This window comes from Cynocephalus volans, chromosome 6 (genome assembly GCF_027409185.1).
Source record: "Cynocephalus volans isolate mCynVol1 chromosome 6, mCynVol1.pri, whole genome shotgun sequence".
Classification (NCBI taxonomy): domain Eukaryota; kingdom Metazoa; phylum Chordata; class Mammalia; order Dermoptera; family Cynocephalidae; genus Cynocephalus; species Cynocephalus volans.
In genome coordinates this window covers 133,787,739-133,815,486 of record NC_084465.1, presented here as the reverse complement: position 1 = coordinate 133,815,486, position 27,748 = coordinate 133,787,739, and the positions used below count along the sequence as shown (strand labels likewise).

Below are 27,748 nucleotides of genomic sequence, written 5' to 3'. Positions count from 1 at the left end.
CTATTTGACCCCTTGGCCAGAATGAGGTAGTGTGGGCATTTGGCAGAATCTAGCGAGCAACCAAGCCAAGGCCCCCACAACTGAGCATTAAATGACTGCTTCACCTCACAGCTCTGGTTACATGTGAATTCAGATGAAATATCTGGAGAATCAAGCCCTTGACTCAGATACCTTCAAGCGGATAGTGAAAGTTCAGCAGCCTCATTTTTTAAATACGGTTTAAAACCACAAACACTTTAGAGTTATAAATCCATGGCAATTTTTAACAACTTTTCCCTCTTTTTTATAAGTTTCAAGGTTTAAAAAAAAAAAAGTCTTCACAATATAAAACCCTCAATAGGTTGTGTTATTTATAGGCAGACTTTCAGGGAAGCAGATAAAATAAAGTTGCAGAATAAACACATAACTACTTTGGAGACATTTAAACCATATTTTTTTTAAAAAAGAAAAAAAGAAATAGGGAAGAAAATTGCAGAGTGTTGAATACTCAAACAGTTGGCCATTGTGCTCTGAAATGCTTACATTGAGGAATAAAAAGTCCAAGGGGTCATTTCCGGGGTATCTGAACACAGAAGGAAAGAGGCTCAGGAGACGGGGTGAGTGTGTGTGTGCTCACAGGCACACACACGTATACACACACGTATGCACACACATATGCACACACGTGACCACCCCCGTGCACTCGGCACACAGCAGTGCAGGAGAAGGGACCAGAATCACCCTCCCACAATTTGGGTTTTCCCACTACTTGGACACTCAGGACTGGGCTGCCCTGCACAAAAGCTTTCTATGTGGACGATGGGTGTTCCTGAGAAGAAACTTGTGGGCATTTCCTTATCAGAGCAGCCCCCTGAGTCTCTATGCAGCATTTGTGTTGCTTTGGGGCTAGAAACCCAGCACTGGGCTTTGTCTGGAAGTGCCCCTCTGTCGTTGGAGACACACAGTGGCTGCCCCTGCTCTTTCTGGTCTCTGGAAGTGACTTGTTGCAGCTGACACCAGCCTCTGCAGTGTGGGTTGGCTGCTGACTCAAGCTTGATATCTGTTCAGCCCAGATGGAACAAACTGATATAAAGCCTCATTTTAACCCGGAATCATTCCTCGGATCCTCAGCCTTTGCCCAGAATCATTGTCCCTGTGGAGGTCTGTCAACTGAATTCACTGTCATTGTACCCACAACCCATAGATTTCCAGAAGCCAAGACACACACGCACAACAGATTTTTTTTAGTAGCCGTATCAATATTATGGGTTCAATTTTCACTTTCTGCGAAAACTCTTATTTGTATATAGTTTAGTGTTTTAAGTGCAGCCTATTTGCATCTGGCCAGAGTGCAATAATTATTACCTATATTCAGTTTCTAAATTATGTAATAATGCACTTTTCCGGGATTTGTCCTAGAGATACCACTCCTCTTAAGAAAACTCGCTGGAAAGAAATTCTAAACTTAGATATCTGAGAGGGAATATTTGATACACTCTAGAAAGAGCACAGGGTTTGGAGCTAGAAAGACCCGAGAACTCGCTTTGACCACTCCTTACCAGCTGTGACCTCGCCTGGCACATGGCAGACATGCAGCAGACATTCAGTATATTAACAAAGGAGTGAATGAAACTCTGGTTTTATAATGAAAGCCAATGACAACTTTATTTACTCAACAAATGTACTTTGCAAGAAGCTTTGGACGTGCATCTATTATGTAAGAGAGCATTACTCTCATACATTGTTAGAGAAATGAAATTTCATTTCATGAACTCTTATTTAGGCATAGGGCTTAATGTTAATGTCTCTAATCTATGCGTTGAGTCTGTGCATTGAAGTGTGTGTGTGTGCGTGTTTCCATCCTAGAAAAGCAGCATGTGCCCTACTCTGATTTATGCCCACTCTAAATGCTTTTTCACATGCACAGGAGCTCACAGGCAAACTGCCAGTTGAATATCCTCTGGATCCAGGGGAGGAGCCCCCCATTGTTCGGAGAAGAATAGGGACAGCCTTCAAGCTGGATGAGCAGAAAATCCTGCCCAAAGGAGAGGTGCGTCCTTCCATTCTGTTGCTGGATTCTCTTGCATTATCCTCAATTTTCCCATTTCTTAGAGCTTCCAGGTTTTCTGTAACAATTTCTTCATTTCAACACAATGCCAATATCTCTCCTTTTAACCTTTCTCGAGTGAACTCCTTAGTCGGTACGTGGTTCCCCTCAGTTGGATTAGTTTGGTTGCATTAGTGAGCATTTAGATTTCTTGTGAAGCTATTTGTCTAACACGATAGGCCTATCACAACCGGCTAAGTTAAGCTTGGGGAGAACATTCCAATAATACTCAGGTATGAGGGTACTTCCAAAAGTTCATGGAAAGATTTGTGCTATCTTTTAATCAGCCCTTTGTTACTGAGTGTCAAGCCTAATGTCTGATCTGTGGGAAAATACCGAAAAGGAAGAAAGACTTAGGCCATGTCAACAGGTGCAAGGGTGCTGCTGTCTGGGAGAGACCAGCCAAGCCTGCTCTCTGTGGTCTTAGCTTCACCAGGCTGCTAGAATCGCTGCGAGTACATGAACAAGATGCTTGGTCTGTCCTGCTTTTGCTTGTCTGTGTTTGGAAGAGTGACTTTGAGCCTCTTTGGACTGAACACAGATGGAGGCTGGGGCTACAGAGTTCAGATTTGGGGGTGGGGGATGCTGGAACTTGGGTCTGGGTAATAAGACTTGGCTGGGTAATAAGTATCCAGCCTCAGACTAAGAGAAATTAAAGGCCAGGTATACCTTCAGACCTCGTCTTCCCAAATTTATTCTGAGTAAAGTTACTAATTAACATGCTACTGAACAGAGGGCTTAAAAGGTCAAGTCTCAAAGCCAGTGGTAAAAGAAATACTGTGTATTTTTAGTCTTTTAAGAAAGTGATTGAGGGAAACAGACGTTCTCATGGAACACCTGCGGTAGGGTTAGCATGAGGGTGATTTCAAAGGGGACCCAAGTGCCCTGGGGCCAATGTAAGTGCCGGACAAATCTCCTGAGATCTGCAGTTGCAGGTCCCTAGGAGACTGGTAGGCACACCAGACTGCTTCATCCTAAATTAAAGCTCAACAAGGCACTTTTCCTCTTCTGTGAAATGAAGTTCACAACCCTTTACTTCACTTCCTTGGGTTGTCACTAGGATGAAATGAGCTAGTATATAAGAAAAACACGTAACTGGTACCTGGCACCTGCTTGACACTTGACCAACATTAGTTGCTTGACATGGAGAAGAAATGTTATGCGGGGCACAGTGGCTGCGGGTGGGAGCCAGGGGTGAGGAGGGTGGGATTTAGGAGACCATCAGGTTCAGTATTTTTCACTTCCACCTGTTGATCAGACCTGCCTAAGAACTTCAGCTCCTCTCCTTCGGCAGAGACCCGGCACTAAACTTTACAAAGCAACCCCACATTTAGTGGGCAGTCCTCCACCGCATTGGGATTCCCAGAGTCCCACTGTACCTGTCACACTTTTCAGTAAAGGATGACTCCAGTCCCCTGAGAATTCTATGTCTTCCTCACTTGTCCCACATATTCTCTTCCCTAAATGGGTAAGAGGAGACAGCACAGACACGGCTGGAACTCAAGAGTTCATCTGGGAAGGAAGAGTTCTGCCTCGGCTCTCTTGCTGCTCTGGTTTCTCCTGGAAATGCGCTTTGCTTCCCTGTTCATACGACAGACTGCCACGTGCACAGACAGGGCGTTCTGCCTTGGACTTAGCTTAGGCAGTGAGAATTTGTCCTGGGCTCCCACAAAGCTCTAGGTCAGTGTCTTGGGCCAGAGCTATCATAACAGCTGGGGATCAGCTGCTCGGTGGAGCCCAAACTCACAGAACAGACTTCATCCTTTGGTGACTTGCCTTTCCCAAGACACGGGGCAGGAGTCCCTCTCAGTATCCCTCTCCCTCTGAGAGAACAGTGTGGCCAGCATTTGAAGGATTTGGCAGGAGCACATTGTCCTGGTTCCTGCTCCCTTTGGGCTTAAAGTGTGGAAAAGTAAGTGGAATCAGGCTAAGAACGTTGTCTTGATGGAAAAATCAGCCTGGTGCTTTGTGCCCAGAGGCAAGAATGTTTTATTGGGGCCACTAACTAGGAAGAGCTGTTGGCTCCAGCAAACAGGGCGATCTCCTCCTACCTGGTCAGACCAGCTCCTGTACTGTGAATTGCCTAAGGGAAGATGTGCAATCTCCCCAGGCCTCCCTTGTTACTTGTTTTGAAGAAGCCTCTGGTGCATTTGTCATGGGGGTATTGGGTGTGGATTAGGCAGAGAGTCTGCAGCTCCTGCAGGTGCTGCCCAGACTGCTGGCCCCTGCCTGGCCAGATAGGAGGTGGCCCGCAGTTAAGAATCATAATGTTAGAAGGTGCTGTTTGGAGCTAGCTTTGAACCCAGGAGTTTCACTAGGGAATAGGAAATAGGAAAAGGGACAGACTGACACTTTGCAGGGATTCTGCATTCACCCCAGATCCCCACACGCATGCCACCTCCTCCCCTGCCCCTCAGCTGTGGTGCACACGGGTGCACATGCACGTGCTGCAGAGGAGCCGGTGCTCTGCAGAGGCCCACAGTGGGCACACCATCTGGTCATCATATCTGGTCCACCAGGCTTTCCAACAGCCACAGCTTCATGTCACCCAGGCCCATGTACGAGGGAAAACTTACCCATCTGCTCCTCTTGGCCAAAGGAAAGGATTTGGGGGAGGGGAGCTACACAAAAGCAGGGGAAGGAGACCCTGAAGCTCACCTGAGGAGCTGGAGGAAACTGGCCACCGCCACCCACGGTCTCTGCCTCATGGAGGGCCCAATCGTGGCCTGAGCAGAGCTCCCATGAATAGGCAGGTGTGGGAAGGACAGCTGGAGCTCACAAAAAGAGCCTCCAGAAGATACACTGGTGAGTGGGCATGCATCCCAACATGAGGGGCACACATATGTGGGACAGAGGTCATGTGGCAGGGGGACATGCACATGTGTGAGCTCCCTGTTGGCACACCCACAGCAAAGAATGACAGAAAGACTGCTCTAAAAATAATGCTGCACCCTATGCCTGGAATGAAAAGGAAGTAACAACCAGTGGCCTCTGAATTTCCACAAAGCTTCTGTCTTTGTGAACCTGGCTGGGACAGTAGAAATGGAGCCAGTGAGCCCAAGCCCTGCAACATGGGATCTCTGCTTCCTAATGATGGTGCCAGTGTACAGACCAACACTTGTCCCCAGAAAGGAACAGCAGCCACGGGTCTGGAAAGTGGGTGTGCCCTTGGCTGGCAGAGATGTTAGGAATGGGGCCACTCTCTTGCCACTGTGGGGTCAGGCAAGTATGGTTGGGGTTAGGCACTGGGACTGCCGATTTCCTGGTAAGCGTGTCCCCAAGGAGGGGGGCTCATCTTGGGGCAGGGACAGGCGGTGGGGAGGATGGGCGTCTCCCTGCTCAGCATCCCCAGTAAGTGTAAGCCGTGGCTCTCCCCCCACAGGAAGCCGAGCTGGAACGCCTGGAACGGGAGTTTGCCATTCAGTCCCAGATTACGGAGGCTGCCCGCCGCTTAGCCAGTGACCCCAACGTCAGCAAAAAACTGAAGAAACAAAGGAAAACCTCTTATCTGAACGCACTGAAGAAGCTGCAGGAGATTGAAAACGCGATCAACGAGAACCGCATCAAGTCTGGGAAGAAACCCACCCAGAGGGCTTCGCTGATCATAGACGGTCAGTGCCAAGCCAGCTGCCCCACACTACTCCCACTCGAGGGTCTCGGGGAGCCAGACACCCAGTCCCATGGTGGTCCTAAAGCCCAGCCCCCTGCATGACCCAAGCAGCTACTTAAGCACCCTGTGCCTTAACTTGTCCACCCATAATTTGAAGCAAATAAGGCCTGATAACAGGTGAGAGCTAGCGAGTGCACTCCATCCACAGAAGAAAAGGATTGTGCAGCTCGGACCGTCACTGTCACTATCACTGCCCCCAGGGAGAACCTGCAGCCACGAGCTAACACTCTTCTCAGCCCTCACCGTGAACTGAGCCGAGTTGACTGGGCTAGCCCAGCCTCGCCCCAGGCTAGCCCAGGCTCTGCCGTTCTCCTGACCATCCCTCCCCAAGTCTAGAAGGAGAGGTGGGTGGCGGGGTACACAGTGGCAGGGCCTCCTGTCCTGGAGCAGCCCCTGCCAACCCTCTGTCCCCCTCAGGCTGACCCTATCTGCAGGTTTCTCCTATCCCAAGAGCTGAATCTTGGGAGGATGGGACCACCCCCCCTCCAGTAGTCTAGAGCCCTGAGCTCATGTCAGGGGTTAGGAGTTTGGGTGATTATCTTTGGTAAACATTAGAAGGAAATACCACCAACAAGCATCAAGTCCCTCCAAACCATTAGAATCCTTTTCTTCTAAGTCAGCAAATTCTTGAAAATACATATCTCAAGTATTCTTTCCCAGTCTTTGCATGTTTAAAATACATTTGCTCTAGGAAGACAGAAAGTAGGATCGTGGTTAGCAGGAGCTGGGGGGAGGGGCGAATGAGGAGTTATTGCTTAAGGGGTACAGAGTTTCAGTTTGGGAAAATGAAAACGTTATCCAAACAGAAGACGGTTGCACAACAGTGTGAATGTGCTGAATGCCACCAAACTGGACACTTAAAAATGGTAAATTTGACATTATGGCTGTTGTTCTACAGTTCCATGTATATTTAGCTGCAACCTGAAAATGTGGGCACACTAGGGAAGCAAAGTTACTGGAGATGTCAGGATGCCACGGTCAGTGCTCTCAGTTGCTCACAGTCCATGAAGCAATACAAATAAAGTGAATTCTTAGTTTTAAAAGAGAGAGAGAGACCATTAAAAAATCCTTTTGCTCTAGGAAATCTGACATACCCACCCTTCCCTGTTGTCCTTGGCCAAGACCATGTCACTTTTCCTCACTTCCTAGCAGCACTGCTGTCAGCCAGCCTTTGTCTGTCTTATGCCTCCTGTGAGACCTCCTTCTGTCCCTCAAAGGCACTCGGGGCTTCCTGCCACTGCAGAAACATCCAGCAGAGCTAACAGAGCCCAGCCTCAGGGATGAACATGTTGCTGGTCAGCCACAGGAAAGCCTGCTTTTTGGCCTCCAAAGGGAGGGCTGTTCTATTTGGACTATCAACACAGTCAGTTTTTAAATCCTCATCTGTACCAGCTCATGAATCCTCGTGTCCAAGCCTATGGCCAATTTTTTTAACTGCTCAAGAATATACCTTCTCTGCGTGCTGCCTTATTGAAACGATCTTTTCATCACAGGGCCCCACTTGAGTTAGGAGTCATTAAGGTTCTTCTTACCTCCTTAGCATGACTTTTATTTCAAGAAATAAAACACTAAACCTGGAATCTAAAGACCTGGGACCTTTGCTAATTTTGCCTGGGGTGCACAGCAGCCTTAAACAAACCACTCTCCCTGGCTACACCTCAGTTTCCCCAGTAGTTAAACAGGGAGGATTATTTTACTGTCTCCCTCTTGGGTGTGTTCTCCTGGTTAATTGAATGGTATCTATAAAAATAAGCTTTGGAGAGTTGGAGTCTGTATTTAGCAAGCTTGTTTTCTCTACTAATAACTTAAGACGTTTATTGAGAAGCCATTCATTGCTGAAGCAAAGTTCCCTACCCTCGTTTCGCATGTGTACGATAAATAGCAGATGACTTCCTCTGGTTTAGTCGGTACATGCCCTGAGTTTTTCTGGGACAATGATGTGGTTGAACCAGGCCTGGGCAGCCTCTCTATTGGATGTTAAGCTACTTGCACGACAGCATCCTGAGAAACAAGAGCCCAAATACACAAAGACAGGGGAACACTGTCAGGGTGGGGAGGATAAGCTAGTGTCCCCCCGACAGGACCTGTCAAAATAAACGCCCAACCGCATTTGTATTACATCTCATGGGTTCTTTCTGAGCACAGAGAGGAAGCTATGGGGTGGTGAGAAACACGCTGTATTTACAGATAGAGCTTTGTTTAAGGGATGAGCTAAACTCATAGACTTTTGCTTTTGTCTTCTCAGATGGAAATATTGCAAGTGAAGACAGCTCCCTCTCAGATGCCCTCGTCCTTGAGGATGGTAGGTTACCTATTTCCTGCTTAAAACCATGGAGCACAGGTTAAGCAGAGATGAATCTGTGTGTCGTCTGGGCAAAGGCAAAAGCCAGGTCAGGCTGGCAGCCCGAGTCCCGGCAAACTCTCATTTCCAGTATTCACCTATTCAGTTGGAAGGGGGTGGGTGCTCCATAAACACATAATTACTGGAATTTTTGTATATCCTGTGGCCCAGAGGTAAGATGTAAAGTGGTATTCAGTGAGTGGTGCTTCACTTTTTTACAGCGAAAATCACATTTTTAACTCAACAGAGATCTGAACACCATGCATAGTTGCCTTCTGAGTACTCATAAGATCTGGAGGAAAGAGGTATACACTGAATTGGATTACAGATCAAAGACAGAAACCCACTAGGAGAATCTAGGGGTGGTGAGAAGGAATAAAACCAACCTTCTTTCCCTTTCTGAGACAACAGGGAAAAAGAAATGGGAGATGTCCCTTTAGACACCTAGCCAGGCCTTGAAAATTGTTCTATTAGTTCCCATTGAACACTTAAAATCTGGCATTTTAAGGATAACCAGGATATTTTCATGGGAAGTTCTTAGAAAAACAGAACTGATCTCCCACCCCAACTTCTCAGCTCACCACCATCACCACTAAACATAGAAGAAAGAATTCCCAGGACAGACCATCTCTGAGAATGTTCCTGTGGATGTTAAGCCACAACTTGGGGAGGCGAGGGCATGAATGATGTGGAAATACATCAAGTGGCAGATAATTTTTTTGCCTTTAGGGAAACCTCAGGCGGGCAGTGATAAGTAGCTATGCAGATGGAAAACATAAAAGGCCTCCCTACCCAAGTCATTGTAATAATGATAATTGCCATCATCATCATCATAATAATGATTTCTCTTGATGTGGGGAGAACCTGGCGGGTTATTTACCCAGTCGTCTTGGCCTTGCTATTAGAAATCAGATTGTGATATTTTTATTGTCTGCTTTGTTATGTGGGTGGGAAGGACATGGGGCTACCAGGGAGCAGGCAGGCGTGTGAATATCAGAGACCCCAGCCCTGTCATTGGCCTCTGTGTACCCCAGTCTCTCCAAGGAAGGGAACAGGAACACATTAGTGGGGTTCCTTTGCAGCAGGGGAGTTGCTGGAGCAATGGATAACGTCGTTAGTTGATTTGATTTTGTGACATCATTCATGGTTACAGTTTCTTCTCCATGTTCCAGAGCCCACACCTCCTGAGAGACGTTACTGCCTCTCTTTGGCCCCACACTCCCATCGCGGGCTCTCCCGAGGGACTGCTTTTTACTGATTCAAGGGGCCAAGGGGGAATGGAAGTGGATGTCCAAGGCAGGAGTACTGTGAATTAGGCTGTGAAAAAAATAATAGTTGGAAATGAATTTAGGGTCAAGTGAAAGGTTACTGGGAATTGTGTGCTTTTGTGTGTTCTTCTCCTGCAACTCTCACTTCTGCCTTGCCCGTTGTTGAACCCTGACAGATGAATAGCTCTTTTTTTTTCTTTTTTGACCGGTAAGGGGATCGCAACCCCTGGCTTGGTGTTGTCTGCACTACGCTCTGCCAGGGAGCGCACCAGCCTTCCCTGTATAGGATCCGAACCCGCAGCCTCGGCGCTACCAGTGCCGCACTCTCCTGAGTGAGCCACGGGGCTGGCCCCAGATGAATAGTTCTAAAGCAGGATTTTCACCCTGACACATCCGTGCATGAGAAGTTGTCAAGTTTTCCTGTGGCTTTCAGACCAAATCCCAACCCATTAGCCTGGAATTCAAACCCAGCAGCTGAGCTCCTTGCCCCTCTGGTGCACACGGTGGCTGTCTGCTCCCACAGATCTCCTGCCCCTGACCCCCACCTCCTCGCCCCCACGCCTTGGCTCCAGTTCTTTCTTTCATCTCCCTCTCTGCAGATCCACTGCTCAGTGCCCTTCCAGACAGTGCACTCCTAGACTAACTGAATTTGCTTCCTCAGAAAGTCCTCGAGCACATTAATGTGTTAGATCATTACTCCCTGAAGGCAGGAAATGATTTATTAATATTTAATACTTGTAGCTCAACCCCTTCCCGAAGAATTTAAAGCAGTTCCAAAATTAAAATATATGGGAACAGATTAAAAGAGAATATAGATAGCTCTGAAAAAAAAGCAAAGAGTAGATACCCAGACTCACCACCAATGACTACACTGAACAGACATACATTCGTTCATTTTTTCTCCAACAAATGTTTATTGAGCATCTACTGTGTGTCAGCTGGCATTCACACAGCACTGAAGATATAATTGAACAAAATAGACAAAACCCTCATGGAGCTTAAACTCCCCCAAAGCAAATCAGATGCTTAGTGTCTACTGAAAGAAAACATACAATATAATAATAACTACATTTTGCTGTTTGCTGTGAAGCAATCATTTACTGACAGTGTTTAATAAAATTCAGACTTCATTTGTGTCTAATGAGACATGATACATCTCTTCCCATTTAACTCTGCTTGAAGTTTGGGTTTGCTTTGCTCTGGTTTGGATTGACTCTTCTTAAAGAAGAGAAGTAATGGGGAAGGGTCATGAGGCTGTTCATTATCTGAGGGAAGGAAAAGTGTGAATGTGCCCGTGTGGCTTCAAGGTGCTGAAGTAAGGGTGGTGGTAGAGTGGGGGCTGTGTCTCAGGTCTGTGAGAAGGATGACCCGTGCTCAGTTCCTCTCTGTCTTTCTGTCTTTGCACAGAAGACTCTCAGGTTACCAGCACAATATCCCCCCTACAGTCTCCTCATAAGGGACTCCCTCCTCGGCCACCATCGCACAACAGGCCCCCACCTCCCCAGTCCCTGGAGGGACTCAGGCAGATGCACTGTCACCGCAATGACTATGACAAGTCACCCATAAAGCCCAAAATGTGGAGTGAGTCCTCCTTAGATGAGCCTTACGAGAAGGTCAAGAAACGTTCCTCTCACAGTCATTCCAGGTGAGTTGGGTCATGAAGTACACTAGAGGTCACTGTCCACTCTGTGAAAGAATCAAAGGGCTATCCCAAATAGCAACCGCAAAGTACGAAGTCAAATCAACCTAGTTCCTCCTTCCTGGGTTTGCCTTTCAACAGTGCTGTGCTCACAGCGCCCTCTGCCGCTGATCCTACTGAGGTGCAGATTTGTCATTCAAAGGGAAATTGTGGTTTTGGCTCACAATCAAGGTGTTGGCAGATGGCTTTAATGTAGTTAAATTCCACCGGAATTAGTTAGAGAGTCTTAGGCAGCACTATTCCTAAATGGCAAATGGGAGTCCACTCCCAGGAATCCAAAAGTGGTGTGGAACCCTAAGCCATCATCCAGCAGAATTCCAGAGCCAACAGCTGTAATCGGACCTGTACATTATCAGCTCATTACAGGGCTGATATTGTACAGAGGTTTTCTTGGAAGGCATTTTTTCTGCTTTTCTGTTTTTCTCATTGCTTTTATTTATACCCTATAAAGCTCCATGTGGGTGCCCGACAGGTAAATATTTGTCTCTTGGAAAACAAAACTGTGATTGAGGGCAGGGGTGTCACAGAACAGTCACACTGCCTGTTACAGAGAAGGCTGAGGAGTCTCAAATCTCATATTGCCTTGTGGAGGGGGGTGGGGCATCGGGGACGAGGACCCCCACCCACTGCTGGGGGGAAAGGCTGAGAACCACAGAAGAGATCAGAGGGAAAGAGGGGAAGTCCTGGACAAGCTTTCCCCACATCAACATCTATGTCACAAGCAAGCCCTCCCGCGGGACAAGGGACCGTCTGTCTAGCCGTGATCAGTGTGGCTTCTTCTGGTTTGCAGTAGCCACAAGCGCTTCCCCAGCACAGGAAGCTGTGCCGAGGCAGGAGGAGGAAGCAGCTCCTTGCAGAACAGCCCCATCCGCAGCCTTCCTCACTGGAACTCCCAGTCCAGCATGCCGTCCACACCAGACCTACGGGTCCGGAGTCCCCACTACGTCCATTCCACGAGGTGAGTCTGCCAGGCCTTTGGGCTACCTTCCTCCCTGGACCAGCCCTTCCTTTGTAAAATTAGGTATGGCTGGCCCAAAACTGGCCCAAATAATGGGTCGGCTAGCATCAGGCCTGAATCTGTGAGCTAGGTTCTTTTTATGAATGAAGCAGAATAAAAAACTGAGCGAGCAGCAGTAAGCCCACTTTAGCCAACAGACCCATTACAGCCCACTGTCCACATCCAGTGGTTACTTGAACCTAGCGGGAGAATCCCCAGGCTACTGGAGACACTTGGCATGGGAGGAGCTTTCCTACTGGAAGTGGAGGCAAGAAAGGCTAGCTCGGGAAAAGCGGGGACCAGAACAGCCTTGCACTGATGGGGTGATCTTTATTTGATACCATAGTCTTCTTATATCTGTCTACTGAGACCAAATTTATACCAGACTCCTTTAAGGCCTTAAGGTATAAATTCATCAAGAACAAAAAACACAGGCAAAAATTAGGCTTCTGTGAATCATACCTCCATTTTCTAAAAAGAAGCAAAACCAGGTCACAGAAGGCTACATGGTGGGGGGGCTACTGAGTCTACCCAGAGTGACAGTCAGAACTGGAACCCACTGCTTCCTGTACTTGGCCAAGGGGGCCACCAGGAATCTCACACATAGTCCTGGCATGAGGCAACACCGTCTGCCAGGTGCTATTGACGGATATTGATAGTGAGGACTCAAATAAGCAGAACGGATTATAGACAAAGTAGTGGTGGGGGAGGATGCACATCATTCATTATACATGTTCCTGCTCCACCAGCCGCCCATTTCCGAGTCTTTGGGGGAATGGGGATCTCTTTATGTGCGTTCTAAAACAGTATTGGGTTAAAACATAAAAGTACGCCCGGCTATTGGCATACTTTTTCCAGAGGAAACCCTTGTGCGAGTCCTAACTTCAGTCCCACTTCCCACTCTACCTCCAAGGACCAGCAGTTCCCTTTCTAGCCTGGGGACAGTGGGACGCGCTTGGATTCCCATTGGCCGGAGGCTCTGAGCCGGCGTGTGCTCTGCTCTGCCCCAAGTCCGGTGAGCCCAGAGCCTCTACCCCCTCCCCGTCCCCGGGCACCCCCAGACCAACCCAGCCCGTCTCCCCGCAGGTCGGTGGACATCAGCCCCACGCGACTGCACAGCCTCGCCCTGCACTTTAGGCACCGGAGCTCCAGCTTGGAGTCCCAGGGCAAGCTCCTGGGCTCGGAGAACGACACGGGGAGCCCCGACTTCTACACCCCGCGGACTCGTAGCAGCAACGGCTCGGACCCCATGGACGACTGCTCGTCGTGCACCAGCCACTCGAGCTCGGAGCACTACTACCCGGCGCAGATGAACGCCAACTACTCGACGCTGGCCGAGGACTCGCCGTCCAAGGCGCGCCAGCGGGAGCGGGCGCGGGCGCGGGCGGCGGGCGCGCTGGGCGCGGCCAGCTCCGGGAGCATGCCCAACCTGGCGGCGCGCGGTGGCGGCGGCGGGGGCGGCGGCGGCGGGGCGCGGGGCGCGGGCGGCGGCGTGTACCTGCACAGCCAGAGCCAGCCCAGCTCGCAGTACCGCATCAAGGAGTACCCGCTGTACATCGAGGGCAGCGCCACGCCCGTGGTGGTACGCAGCCTGGAGAGCGACCAGGAGGGCCACTACAGCGTCAAGGCGCAGTTCAAGACCTCCAACTCCTACACGGCCGGCGGCCTGTTCAAGGAGAGTTGGCGTGGCGGCTGCGGCGGCGACGAGGGCGACACGGGCCGCCTGACGCCGTCGCGCTCGCAGATCCTGCGGACTCCGTCGCTGGGCCGCGAGGGTGCCCAAGACAAGGGCGCGGGCCGCGCCGCCGTCTCGGACGAGCTGCGACAGTGGTACCAGCGCTCCACCGCCTCGCACAAGGAGCACAGTCGCCTGTCGCACACCAGCTCCACCTCCTCGGACAGCGGCTCTCAGTACAGCACCTCCTCCCAGAGCACCTTCGTGGCGCACAGCAGGGTCACCAGGATGCCCCAGATGTGCAAGGCCACGTCAGGTGAGAGCGGGCGACCTTAGACCACGCAGAGAGGAAAGGGCTGTCATTGACTCCAGCACCTTGCTGTCAGCTGTGGGAAACCTGCGGGCTTCCAGCCCCCCGCAGAGCCCCCTCCCATTCTGCCCCTGGTCCTGCACAGTGACCGTGCACCTGACCCTCCACAGTGGGCCGAGCCACCTCGCCCTACCTTAGTTAGGGAGCAAACCATCCCTCCAGCGCTTCCCCTTGTGAGGACAGAAATCTAAGACAGTTATGTGAAGTCTTGTCTCAGGGTTTTTCCAGCCAAAGGTGCACTTTTACCCTGGTGAACGGTGAGGTTCTAGTAAGTTAGAGACCCGAGTTGTACACCTGCAAAGGAAAGCTGGGCTGGGGGTGGGTATGGGTCTTGAAGCCCTGAGATCTGGCAGTGTCTCCCCAGGTAGAGGCAGACGGGCTCTCTGCACTTGACATCGATGTCTTGGTAGATAGCTCTTGGTTGCTCCTGGTTTTCCCATTTCAGTAATATTATGATACATCCACAGAGTAATTTTTGTAAAGCACTTTCAATACCCCTGATATTACATCTGGAAATTCCTGCAATCAAACTAAGGTTTACCTTATGTTCTTGTGCTCAGAGCCTTGAGCAGTACTGAATCAAGTAAAAATGTAAATCAAGTAAAAACTTCCTTAAGAAGTTACATTCTCATCCCTCTCCCTAAGAACCAATAATAGTGATAATAACTAACATTGGTTGAGCAGTTACCATGTGCAGCACAGGTCTCAGCACTAGCATATTTACACACTCATTTGCCTGCTCACACCACCCATAGAGAGGGAGACAGAAGTGATAAGAGATTCTGCATCCTACTGTAGGAAAAGGAAGTGGGGGAGGATTTTGAGACATAACAGGAATGACAAACATTGTAAGAATAAATTAAGTTAGAAGCAAACCACGACTTGTTTAAGTAAGAGGGTAGGTTAAGTAAGGGCAAAGGTCAGGGGAAAGGGGAATTATCTGAAAGATAATGGGGGAGATTTCATCTTTGGGGAACTGGAGGAGATTTTTGGAGACTGGAGTGAGCAGGATGAAAAGGAACCCTGGCTGCCCAGGTGTGCCAGGCTCCTGCATTCTGCCCCCACACACCTTTGACTGGTATATCATGTCACATTGGCCAAATGACAAGCTCCAGAGACCAGAATAAAAATGATTCAGGTAATCATTAGTGTACCGTGGACCTTCAAGGTCCTAGAATGTTCGTGTTCCATCTTCATCTGTAAAAATAAGGCCAGTGAAATTTGCCATTGACTTCCCAGGAAGATTTCGAGAATGGATCCACATTTTGAGAATGTGTACCACTTAAAGGGCATGATCATCTGTTACCCTATTAGAAGAAACAGTGGTTTGTAAATATTGCCAACAAAGACACAAGAGTGTTTATATTCTATCAAAACTGTAGTGCTTGTCTTGTACGTTTGTTTTACTTAAAGAGATTAGGTAGATCTTTTGGAACATATTTTAGAGTAAAATTTTTAAGAAACTCTGTCTGAAGCTTACTGATGAAAAAGATTCTCAAGAAAGCAAAGGATGCATTTACGTAGGATTTACTTCCTACTGAATAATCCTGACTAGACTTCTATGCTGCCCACATCAGTAAACTCCTAGTAGTCAGATTTGGATGAGCTATTAAAAGCCCTGCCCCCTTCGAAGTGTATGAAAGCATCCAGTGATAATCCTGAAATAGCAGAGAGCAAGCCCTGAGAACCTTTTTCGAGGCTCTCTATTTATAATGGAGAGCATCATTTTCCTGCGCAGGCCACATCTGAAAATGCCCTAAGGCATATCTCCCTGCTGTCCAGACAAATGGGCCCTCCCTGCCTGCATGAGCCTGCCCAAATCTCCCTCAAAGGACTGGCGGGGGCTTCAGGTTCTCTGCTGCTGTAGAAGCCGTCTCTATCCTATGGCCACTTCTCCCAGGTCAGCTGACTCAGAATGGAGGAACATGATTTAGGGGAGAAAATGTAATTGGTGGGGTGCAGGGGTGGAGGCAGAGGTTTTTCTCCACTGTGACCTTGCTGTAGGGTCACTGAGACCCTGCCATGAGGTCATACCCAGCATTCCTGGAAATGGTGACTCCTGGGTTCATGTGGGCCAATGAGTCGCAAGCTCCTCCACTTGTGTCTGACCGCTGTCTTCTTGCCTTTCCCACGCCACCTACACACAGCTGCCTTACCTCAAAGCCAGAGAAGCTCAACACCGTCGAGTGAAATTGGAGCCACCCCCCCAAGCAGTCCCCACCACATCCTGACCTGGCAGACTGGGTGAGTTCTTCTTCCAGGCCTTTAATCCTCTTCCAGGTTCTAGGTGGTGTCAGCTCGGAAGAGTGTCATAGATATTAAGATCCTAGTGACATTAAGATGGATCAGCAAATGCATGATGAGGGCTCATGACTGGGAAACATCTTCCTTTCAAAAGAAGCCCCATGAATTGCTGTCCCCATCTACCTCACTCCTGCCCCTTGCTGTCCCTTTACAGGGGTGAATTCTTTGTGCTCTCTTTTAAAGTAGGTCGTGGTCCCCAGGATGTAAGCAAGCAGACCAGGATGTACAATTGTGCTTCTTTGGTCAGAATTCCAGAGAACATTTGATCTGGGTTCAGATTACACACAGGCCAACTCAAAATGCCAGTCAAGGACGGCTGAGGGGAAAGACAGCTAATTAAGCACCTCCTTGTCCTGGGCCTGGCCAGGTGTTTCACATGCATCTCAGTGTGTCTGCTGTCTCAGTATCAGGATGCCCCTGAAGAAGAAAGGCTGTGCCTGGCCAACCTCTTGCTCCTTATCCATAAACAAAGGGGATCAGGTACCTTGAGACCTTCAAGTAGAAGCTGCCCACAGCAAAATAACGAAACCAAAAGTCAGCTCCGTTCACAGGTCTAAATGTAGGCATAGAGCTTTGTAATCTCATGGCCAGTTAGTGTTCTCTGATCTACCGGAGGGCCTGGCAGATGCAGGCAACCTGCTTTGGTCTATACGCCTCTTGTATTGCTCCTAAAACATTACCTCTAAGTGGACGTCACATTCTAAACATCTGTTGGTTAAAGGAGTCAGGGTTCCCCTCATCCAGCTTTATCCACAGTTTCTGGTTTGCATCGGTGGAGATGTCTGGAAAACCTTGACAGCTGTCTGTGAGTTGAATCATGAAAAGACCACAATTCCAGAATTGGCCCCACTGACAACATTTCAGGCTCCTACCCTTGGCAGGCATTTTTTGTTCTTGCAAGTTTACCTGTAGTGATTTTAAATCAGGCTTTCTGGACTCTTTGTTTTTGACGGAAGAGAAGGGGATCTAACACTGATTGAGTGCTTGCTGTGTACTCAAAAGCTGGGAGCTTCTCCTAACATACATGAGCTCATACATATAATCCTCACTGCACCCTTGCCAGGGAAATAGCCAGATATTTTAGTATTATAGATGAGGCTCAGAGAAAGTATGTGCCTTGCCCAGTCACACATCTGGAGGGAACTGGTATTGCAGCCCTGCTCTCTGTGACCCCAAACCCTGTCATTTTCCAGTACTTGTTAAAGCCTGGTCCCCCAGCCAGCAGCATGAGCCTCACCTGGGATTTTTTCAGAAATGCAAATTCTCGAACCCACCCATCACCTACTGAATCAGAAGCTCTGGGGCTGGGGCCCAGCCAGCTGTGTTGTATCAAGTCCTCTGGGCGATTCTGACGCACACTCAAGTCTGACAGTCAATGAACTATCCCACATGCTGCCTCTTATTCCTTTTGAATTAAGAGAATCTATAGTCCCAACTATAGTGTTCTTGTGTCCACTCCTACCCCTCAATCTGTCTTTTGGGTGGTAGCTACCCCTCTGTCCTCATTACAAATCATTAACAACACTCACATACCATCCACACTCCAGCTCTAGCCTGTGTAGCTAGGCAGCCTCTGCAAGGTTTAGGGTTCAAGAGTCTCACCAAGATTAACTCATAGAAGAATAACACATCTTCTCTATATTTATCTCCTGGGGCTAAGCCATCTCACTCAAATAGGGAACTTCAGATCTCAAGATACCTCTCTGGATCCTCACAATTTTCTGGATTACGCTCAGTCTCACCTGATCCAAATATATGATCGTGTTTTTTGACTTGACAACAGGCTCAGAAATTTACGGGCAGCCCTCACATGTCTATGCACTTAAGCTGGTCTTAAAACTTGCCTATTTCACAACAAATAGCTAGCCTGGGACTCAAGATAAGTTTGAAGCAAAAAGATGTTTTGGTCCTTGAAGTAAACTGTTTTGCCAGATAGAGTTGAATTATCACTAGCAAACAATACTGTTCTCTATGACGTAATAAAATAATGAGACGACGGGTAAAAAGTGCCAAGGCCTGCCTGTCTAACAAAACTAAAGAGTTCTTTGACTCAGTTATGGGGATTGAAAGTTCTGCAGGACTTGCGTATTTGTCTCTAGCACTTGGGTGTCTAATCAGTGGGCTTTTCCAATGTATTAATAAGCTACTAATCATGTCCATGTCAATTCCTTTCTTTAACATGACCTCTCTTCTCTTCCTTCTTCTGCTTTCCTTTGTTCAGAGAAGCAACAGAAAACTCACCCATTATGGATGGGTCTGAGTCTCCATCTCACCAAAGTACTGATGAATAGAGGTATCGTAAGGGCATGTTTCATTCTTACTGCCCGTGAGTTTGTGATCCCAGCTGTGCTATGTATGTTTGCCTTTACCCATGTCAGAATGTCTAGAAGGAAACGTCTGAATGATGTGGAAGCCATTATTTTTATCTTATTTCTAGATACATGAATAACTATATGTTTATACATATGTTTTTACATCAGGTGTTAGATATTCCCAATGCTACTTCCCAGAAAAGACCCCAAAAGTATGTCTTAGACCTTCCCAGGCTCTACGTACACACAAGTATTTGTAGAAGCTTTTTACTGATTCAGTAATCAGTGTCCATGAAAGGAACATCATCACTGCAATGTAAGTTTCAAAGTACCAAGAGCAAACTGAATTGTTCAGACACCCAAAGATCACCCATAATTTCATCCCAGCATTCCTAAATGACAGCTATTCCTTGTACGAAATTCTATAGAGCCTCCCTTTTCAAAATGTAGTCCAAAGACTAGCATCATCATCATCATCATCATCATCATCATCATCACCATCACCACCATCACCATCACCTGGGAGTGCGTTAGAAAGACGCTTGGGCACCACCCCAGCCTACTGAATCTGAATCTGCATTTAACAGGATTCTTGGATGAATCAAATGCATGTTGAAATTTGTGATTCACTGCTACAGTGGGCATAAAGCTGTAACCCCTGGTCTGGTTCCCAGCCCCAGGGACTTTACAATCTAATTGGGACACAGATATTGAAATTAAATAACATTTTAAGGGATAACTAAAATGATAGGAACATCATGCAAAAGTGGATAAAAAGTTATAAATTTATTAGATAAAAAATATCAAACCCTGGTTATAATCCAGGAAACATGCTAGAGACTGCAGTTCCAGAAGTTCAAGTTCAAATCAGCAATTTAAAAATCCACCAGTAGTTATACAAGGGAAATAAGAAACCACCATGCTTTTGTAGTAAGTGCTCTGACTTAAAAACAAAATGCTGAGAGGATTCAGAGGTGAGATGGGTCACTTTTCAGTTCCTGGAGATGCTACATAAGCCTGGCTTCAAAGGCTGGAGATGGGAGGAGGGGGCTTGGACGGGTGGAAACTGAGAGAGGTCATTCTATGGGCAAAAATACAGATGCCGAAACTAGTGGGGGTGTTTGGGGACAGCAGAGTCTTGTTTTGCTGTAGAGAAACGGCTGGACTGCAGCCTGACAAGTAGGTTGGGACAAGATGGGGAACAAATGAGGAGAGAGATGAGCAACAATTTTTACTACAAGTTCCCTGTGGTGGCAGATGCGGGATTAGAAAAGCAGGGGCTTAGCCTGTCAAAGGAAGATGGACACCTCCTCCTCTGGTGCCAGAGAAGAGAAGTTTAGAGCTAGAACGATGACATGAGATCGACATTTTTGTAGTCGAAAGAATTGCCTTTTTTCCCCCGGGATGAAGGGCATGACCATCCACTAAGGGTGATGGACTGGGGGTGGTAGTAGGAAGCTGAGAGTTAAACAGGTTTTTAAGAGCTGCTGTGAGAATGTAGTCAAATCACATTTCTCAATTATTAATGAGATACAAAGATAAAGCATTGCCTGACATTTAGTAAGATAGGAAGATAAACCATTGCTGAAAGGTACATTTACAAAATTAATTTGTAAAATTTACAAAAAATAATTCTGTTGAAATTCCTCCCTCCAAGATCTTACACCCACCTTCCTATGTCAAACAGTTGTAAGGTACAAGCTCCACTAAGATGTGGGTGACAGAGGCTCATGAATTCACCACCTGTCTGGTATCAGAGGCCCTGGCTTAACTAGTACCCGCCATCTCAGAGTATAACCCTAGGAAGGGGCCCACTTGCAGTGGAAGTCCCCATAGGCAGATCCCATCAGCAGGCATGGAAGTCACTGCTCTTGGAACCCACGGTGGCTTAGAACCAAGAGTGCCCAGGTCTAAGCTTCTCTCCTGGGTCACAGTTTAGAGAACACACCTAGATCTTTGTCATAAGTAAGCCATGTTTCAGTAAATGACTTACTTAAATTTAATAGGGGGACTATTCAGTGCCACCCTGTTTGTATTATTTGTGAAGAATAATTGCTTTCTCAAGGGTCTCTGTTGTTAATTTTGCTTTCTTAGCACATGGCATTTCTTGACTATTTGCACAGAACTAAATCTGTACAATGAGAAGCAAGGGCTTGGCTGAGCCACCAGAACAAGGGTTTCTTCCCTATAACGTGAGAATCAGATACCAACACATTAAGCAGCACTTACAGCTTTTAGAAAACACGTACTTCAATTGTGATGGGGATCATTAACAAATATTCTATGTAGAATATCTAAAGTATGGATGAACACGTCTTTTATTCTAGCTTCATTTTGTCATTGTTTTCTCTTTTATTCCTTTAGTAAATAAATTTTGATCTGAAAAAGAGTTACATTTCAGACTAATGGCAGCTCATTCTGGGATGCTGTCAGCTCCATCCTTCTCTGAGACGGGAGAAGGGCAGGCCAGTGGCTTCCACATTGTGGCCCCACCAGGGGCCAGGTAGGGACCAAATCACCAATCAAGGGCACCCACCAGCATCTCCCATCCACCCCCCATCATTCAGATCTCAGTTTATCTATTTTATGCATTGGATTTCTAATGAGCTAAACAAAAAGTCCAAGAGTTTTTAAAGGTGTAAAAACCACAAGACTTGACAATATCTTGAATGCCCCATCATATGTGGGATTCTGTGATCCAGGAGCCTCTCTGATGAACCACAGGAGAGCAGTATGGGCCAAGCAAGAGTTAGGCTGTCTTTTCACAGAATAAACTACCACAGGAACACAACCTACTGCCTCGTCCAAATGCCACTGCTCTGAACTCATGGCGTTTCCTTGAGCCTTAGTGATCAATATTACAGAGGACTGTTAAGTTCCTCTGAAGCAGATTATATGTCGGAGGTAGTTTGTATTTGTGATATAATTATCACTCAACATTTTTTTTTTTTGACTGTAATAGTTTCAACCAGAAGACATTTAGGCTTCAATATATGAGAGATTCAATCACATTTTATAATATTAGGCTATTTAAGATAGTATTTTCCAAAGTGTGTTCTGTGAATGTTAATAGGTGATGCTGTTTGGTAAGTTCTGGGTGAAACAAAGTAATGCAGGACTTCACAGAGCCTTTATATATGTCCATGTACAGCGCAGTGCTCCAAAAGGCAGAGTCCTCAAACTTATTTGTCCATGGAACCTTCTTTTATTTCCTCAGAGCATCTCACAGGACTACTTTGAGAAACACTGGCTGAGGTGTTCCTTATATTCTCTGATACCCCTAAAGAAAATTTTGTCCGAAAGAGATCCAGATCACATTTGTCTCCTACACAAAATTTCCATCAAGAGTTTAAGAAACTACTGTATTTAAATGTGGCAGTATTAGTTGCACATGAAGAAGAAATCAGTTCAACAAGTGTAAGCAAATGGGAGCCTGTACTGGCTGATGTCACTGGGGAGGTGAAGGCGCAGCTGGGCCAGGGTTGGCTAGTTCCCTTTCCATCTCTAGCTTTGCTCCTGTCGATTTCATTCTTAGGAGGAAACTGACATCCTCGAGGTTTCACAGCTGCTTGTCCTTGCTTGGGCACGTGGCCATCTTTGAACCAGTAACTGTGGTCAATCCACCTAAGTCACTTGTCCACCCCTGGCACCATAGTGGAGAACACCACCAGGACCACATGGAGTTAGGAAGAGACTGTCCCCCAAGGGGGGACAGCCACCTTTCCCATCAGAAGTTTTTCAGTCCCTCAGGCAAACTGCAAGAGGCAGTTTTGTCAGGGTGGAGAGAACGTTTGCAGAGTGGGTATAACAGAATCGTCCATTTGCCACCTAACACAGTAATGTTCATGACCAGTGTCATAATTCAGGGCCTTTTGCTACTTTGCTTCTGAAGCCACATCAAAGCAGAATTCACCCTGGTATATTTTCTGTGCGCCAAGCATAGGACTCACGTTAAAATCCATCAGTACGCTCATAGATACCTTGGCATTTTCCAGCTTTCATGAATTTTTTAAGGACAGATGAGAAACATTTACAAAGTCCAGAATACCTTCATCCATTTTTTCCTAGAGAAGTCAGCAAAGGAAACAGAAAAATGGGGATGGCTGATTATCCTCAATCATAAACTGTGCATGAGGCTGTGTTTGTTACTAAGACTCTCTTGAAACTCTCTTTTCTTTGAACTACATTGGATTAAGGTGTCTTCCTGTCACCCATCCCCATCCATACTCCTAGCACTGGGTACAGGGAGATCAGCTGCAGGGGAGGAGCTGAAAGAACTGGTTTAGGATAGTTGGTGAATTCCCTACTAATGATGCCTAGTAATGATTACTGACTTCAGCATATCTATGAGATCGCTTCTTGATATTCAAGAACCTTCTACCCAACTTAAATAGTAATGTCTACCTGAAACAGACTTTTTTTAAAAACTTTTATTTTCTTCTGTGTACTTTCCTGTATATTTTAAATGAACTCTTTTATATAATCACAAAATGATACATACTACTTAGAATAAAGCAAAGTCAGCATCGACTTTAAAACATTTTTTTAAACAAAATTCAAAATATCACTTCAGTTTCACTATGGGGAAACCTCACATTTGGAATGTCCTTCCAAGACACAATAAAAATCTACTAGTGAAATATTCTGACCCCTTGGGTCTCCTGTAAGCACAACCCAAGCATCTGTTGTGTGGGAAAAGCCATCCTGTGGAAAAGAGCTTAGGGGGTTGTCAGCCTTGGCTGCATCTGAGAATCACTTGTGGGGGCTTTGAGAGCCCCCCAGGACCCAGCACACTCCAGACCAATTAAACCAGCATCCCTGGGTGGGGCCCAGACGTGAGCATGTTTGAAAATCCCCGGGGATTGCAGGCTGCAGCCGAGCTTGACAACCCCAGCCTTCAGTAAGTGGCAGCTTGCATTTCACCCCGTCACAGATGTTCAGCGTTTCAGGAGGTCCCCTTGTATGGATTCTCTCCGTCTGTGAGAGCCTCTGTCCACTTGGCACTGTGGGGAGCACTAGCCAGGCTCCCTGTGTAGGGAGACCGGAGAGCACACAGGCCCCGCTAGGTGGGCATGCAGGCCTGCAGCGCCCCACTTCTCCACTAACCGCACATCTCCCTTCTCGGACTCCCCGCAGGAGCTACAGTGACAGCTGTTTCCTGGATTCCTCCCTCTATCCAGAACTAGCTGATGTCCAGTGGTACGGGCAGGAAAAGGCCAAGCCCGGGACCCTCGTGTGAGCCAGCCCGGCCCAATCCAACCGCCTCAACGCCATTCTGAGATCACCTCACTGCCTCTCATTTGCCTTACCCAGATGCACTGTCACCTGCACCAGCTTCGGCCCTCAGCACTTTTTTCCTCCCGTCTCCGCATCCCCTCACCCTTAAAAACCTGACTGAGGAGACACTCTGGAAGGTTCCGGTCCCACTGTGTGTCCCCTGGCTCTCTTGCCCACGGAGAACCAGACACCAATCCTCGATGGCACCTTGGTGGCTTCCCCCTGTCATGACAGCTCCCCAGGCCAGGAACCATCAGGGAAGCTGCTGGCATCAAATTCCTGCAGACAAGTAGCATTGGTAGAGTACAGAACAGGGGACTTAAGTACAGGGTGATCCAGAAGGACTCTTCAGCTGTGTCCAGCCTGCCACCTGTAGGCCAACCAAGCTCTTCATGAAGAGGACACCTGGGGGGATATTCAGTTCACACCTGAAATAGTCCTTAATGAGACAGCTGAGGAGGGGGGAGTAGCCGTGGTGGGAGGGGAGGATGAAAAGCAAGACCCATCAGAGGATCACAATCAATTCTATGCTGCCAAAGATTAAATAAAATAAAAACACAAAAACAGGAGGGGCCACGAGGAAGACATTCTTTCTGCAATGAAATTCCTTTTCAATTCTAAACTGCTAATTACACATCACAAGTGAAAGTCACCCATGTGTTAATTGTGTCCTCTCTCCCTTGACGGCCCCCTTCCCTCTCGGTAGAGAGCCCGAAGGACTGACCAATGTGATGGTAAGGACTGACCAATGTGATGGTAAAGACAAGGGAGGCTTGCTGGCACAGTGACCCAGAACCTCCACCAACCTGGACATGAAGGAAGAGAGACCATGGGGAGGAGCAGAGTGTACGCTTAGCCCTGTTCTGTGCGGGTGACTCAGCCCAAGCCCCAGACACAGTGCTGCTTTCCTTTCTGGATTTGTAAGGTGATAATTGCCAAAAGTGGTTCTCTCTCATTAAAACGACCAGTAAAAGTGTATCCTATTTTTTGCACAAGGTGTTTCATTTTCTTTTTTATGGGAAACCAAGGGAAAAAGCACATGGCGGCCCATTCAAGTGTTTGACTTTGTGGCTTATTTTATGTTTGTTAGCACTTGTGTGACAAAGAGCTCACATCCGACTTCTCCTGCGTGTCACGTGTTCAAAGAACCCAACTATGCCCTTAGGTAAAAAGATTTTACTCAGTGTCTACTAGCCGTCAGGCAGAGCAGGGTTGAAAAAAATATGAGCTCCCAAAGGGCCCAGACACCTACAACATTATCAGTCACCTTAATGCACCACATTTGTCTGCAGATAGCAAAAGAGGAAGAAAGAAGAAAAAAATAACACGTGGGGGAGCTGCACGTTTACATGTGTTTTGAGCTGTGCTTGATACACAACTGGAAAGCCATCAATCTTCAAAGGCCTCAAAAATACTTTTGTAGTAACTAACAAGTGCACAATCTTAGTTGGTTATTCATGATGGCACAAAAAGGCCTCCACAGAGGTGGTATGCTGTCCTTGTTGGCGCAAGTGGGGGGGCGGGTTCTCACCTGTAATGACTTCCTATCGGAAAGGCATTTGACAGCCAGGGACAGGAGTTGGGGTGGGGGTGGTTTTATGGGAAGGCAAAACTGAAATTAGCTTTAGCATAAAAAGAAAAATCTTTGTTTCTCATGTATGTGTAATCTAAGAATACCAATAGACTCTACCAGACCAGGAGTAAGAATGAACACTAAAACGAAATAAATACCCACGGTGTTCCCTCTGCTGCAGCCTGGAAAGCACTGGAAGGAGCTGAGCCGGAGCACGCACACCTGGCTGGGACCAGGTGGGCCACGGCTGCCTCTGTCACCTCTCTATGAACGATTCAGGGTCTACTTTCCCCAGCTCTGTGCATGGTTGGGCTGGTGGCTCCAGCTTGCAGGAGGGATTAATAGTTCCAGAACGTTTTAGGGATAAACTTGCAGGATAAATAGAAACTGGTTATGATGTTACTAATTGATTCTAAGGACTGATTGATTTTGTTGCCTTATTTTGATGGTCAGAGCTACAGTTTTTCTCCTTCCCCATTCGGAAACATTATACATGTGCCATTTTGATTTCTCCCAAAAGAAGATACATGAATAATCAGACAGAACTATGTGCAACAGGAACAGTCAAAAGGGAAATTAGAGAAGGTGACGAGGTTACACGGTTACAGGTTATACGACAAGTATAATAGTTTGAATTCAAGTCTAAAGTAAATCGGATCAAGCTTGTAGCCCAGTTGGGTTACAAGAAATGAGAGGCAGAAATTCTTTCTAAACATGGGTTACATTTTAGATTCGGGGGGCAGAAAAGAATGGAGTGGAAACAGGAATTACAGTTCCAGCAAGCATCATGATAGTCTGGTAGTAAAGACAGATTAAGTAAAACAGGTTTTACTGTTTAGCTGTGTTCAATTAATACAAAATGTACATAAAGTGTTAGTCCTCAGACTGACATGATTAATGATCGGTGTGGTGGGAAACGATGTAGTTATTGTATACAAGCACTTGCAAACTCTTTATATATCCCTATTTCTTTAAAACAAAATAAGATGAACTATGAAGCCTCTGATCTAATATAAAACCCTACTGGATTCTTTGGATGTGTGTAAGAAATTGCCGGTTTAAGCCAGGAGACTGGTGAAAACACATACATCAGACTATGTTGTGAGCCAGTTTGATTTTTTTATTTTATAATATGCAGGTGAGTGTTGAAACTTAAAATTCCAATTTGTTTTCATTCAGTATTAGTTTAGTTCTAAATATAGCAAACCCCATCCAGGTGCTATCAGACGACCAGTTACTGCTTAGTTAACTACGTGTAAAGTTTTACATATACATTAATGTCAATAGTTTATTACAAGTTGTGTAAAATGGACTCTAATACTGGGGGGAAAAGATTAGGTTGCTCCTGAAACTGACTGTAGAGCATGTAAAATGATTTTACTGGATTCTGTTCAACTGTAATCAATGAAAAAGATGTATGTTGTAGACAAAGTTGCAGAATTAAAAAGAAATCTGCTTTTAATTTATTCTTTTTGTATTAAGAATTTGTATAATACCTTTACATTTTGCAAAACAGTGTTGTCAACACTTATTAAAGCATTTTCAAAATGAAAAGATCCCAGTTGCCTCTTGCGGATTTTGTTTATTTCTAAGTGACAAATGCTTAAGCACGCTCTAGAAATCTGTAGTTTAGGTGCCTGTGTCCTCACTGTGCTCATTTTATAAAGTCAGTCTATAGGTAGTATTCTTATTGACTTGCTTGATAATATAGACAAGCTTGGTTTGTTTAGTAGAGGTTAATTCCCTCTTATTCTAGTTTCTTTTTGTTAATTATACAAGATAAGTAGCCTAAATTTCGTATTCCTTCTACTACAAAAAGGATTTGAGAATAGAGGCCGGTCTTTGTCAGGATACTATTTCAGTATTTGTATCACTGTTCATTACAGACAGTTCCTTATGTGTAGTAAGTGTACTGTCCCCACAGAACAGTCCATGGTAAAAGGAACATGGAGTCTGGGCTTTAGGGTATTGTCCTTAGTCTGTCTCCATGTTGTCCCTGGTTCCGTGTAGGATGTAAAGTGTCAGTCACACAGGATGCTCAGGCTCTTTACAACCCCTACTGTTCACCCTCTGTGCTCACACTGCAGCTTAAACTCTGTGTTGCCCACCCTCTGCATCCCATCACCAAAGCAACAGCCCACTGGGCCCGCAGGTACAAAAAGCCCCCTACTTATGG

The 27,748-nt window shown here is 46.7% G+C and overlaps 1 protein-coding gene across 3 annotated transcripts in view; it reads left to right on the top strand.

Moving 5' to 3' along the window:
• FRMD4A (FERM domain containing 4A) overlaps positions 1 to 26,949 on the top strand; it is a 204,342-nt gene extending 177,393 nt beyond the window's left edge. For all 3 annotated transcript variants that reach the window (XM_063099750.1, XM_063099752.1, XM_063099749.1), the window contains exons 16-23: positions 1,907 to 2,029; positions 5,469 to 5,697; positions 8,002 to 8,058; positions 10,773 to 11,010; positions 11,855 to 12,022; positions 13,148 to 14,052; positions 16,254 to 16,350; positions 23,859 to 26,949. In XM_063099750.1, the coding sequence (XP_062955820.1) occupies positions 1,907 to 2,029; positions 5,469 to 5,697; positions 8,002 to 8,058; positions 10,773 to 11,010; positions 11,855 to 12,022; positions 13,148 to 14,052; positions 16,254 to 16,350; positions 23,859 to 23,961 (1,920 nt within the window). In that variant the 3' untranslated portion in view covers positions 23,962 to 26,949. The remainder of the gene's footprint in view (positions 1 to 1,906; positions 2,030 to 5,468; positions 5,698 to 8,001; positions 8,059 to 10,772; positions 11,011 to 11,854; positions 12,023 to 13,147; positions 14,053 to 16,253; positions 16,351 to 23,858) is intronic.
• The last annotated feature ends 799 nt before the right edge of the window (positions 26,950 to 27,748 follow it).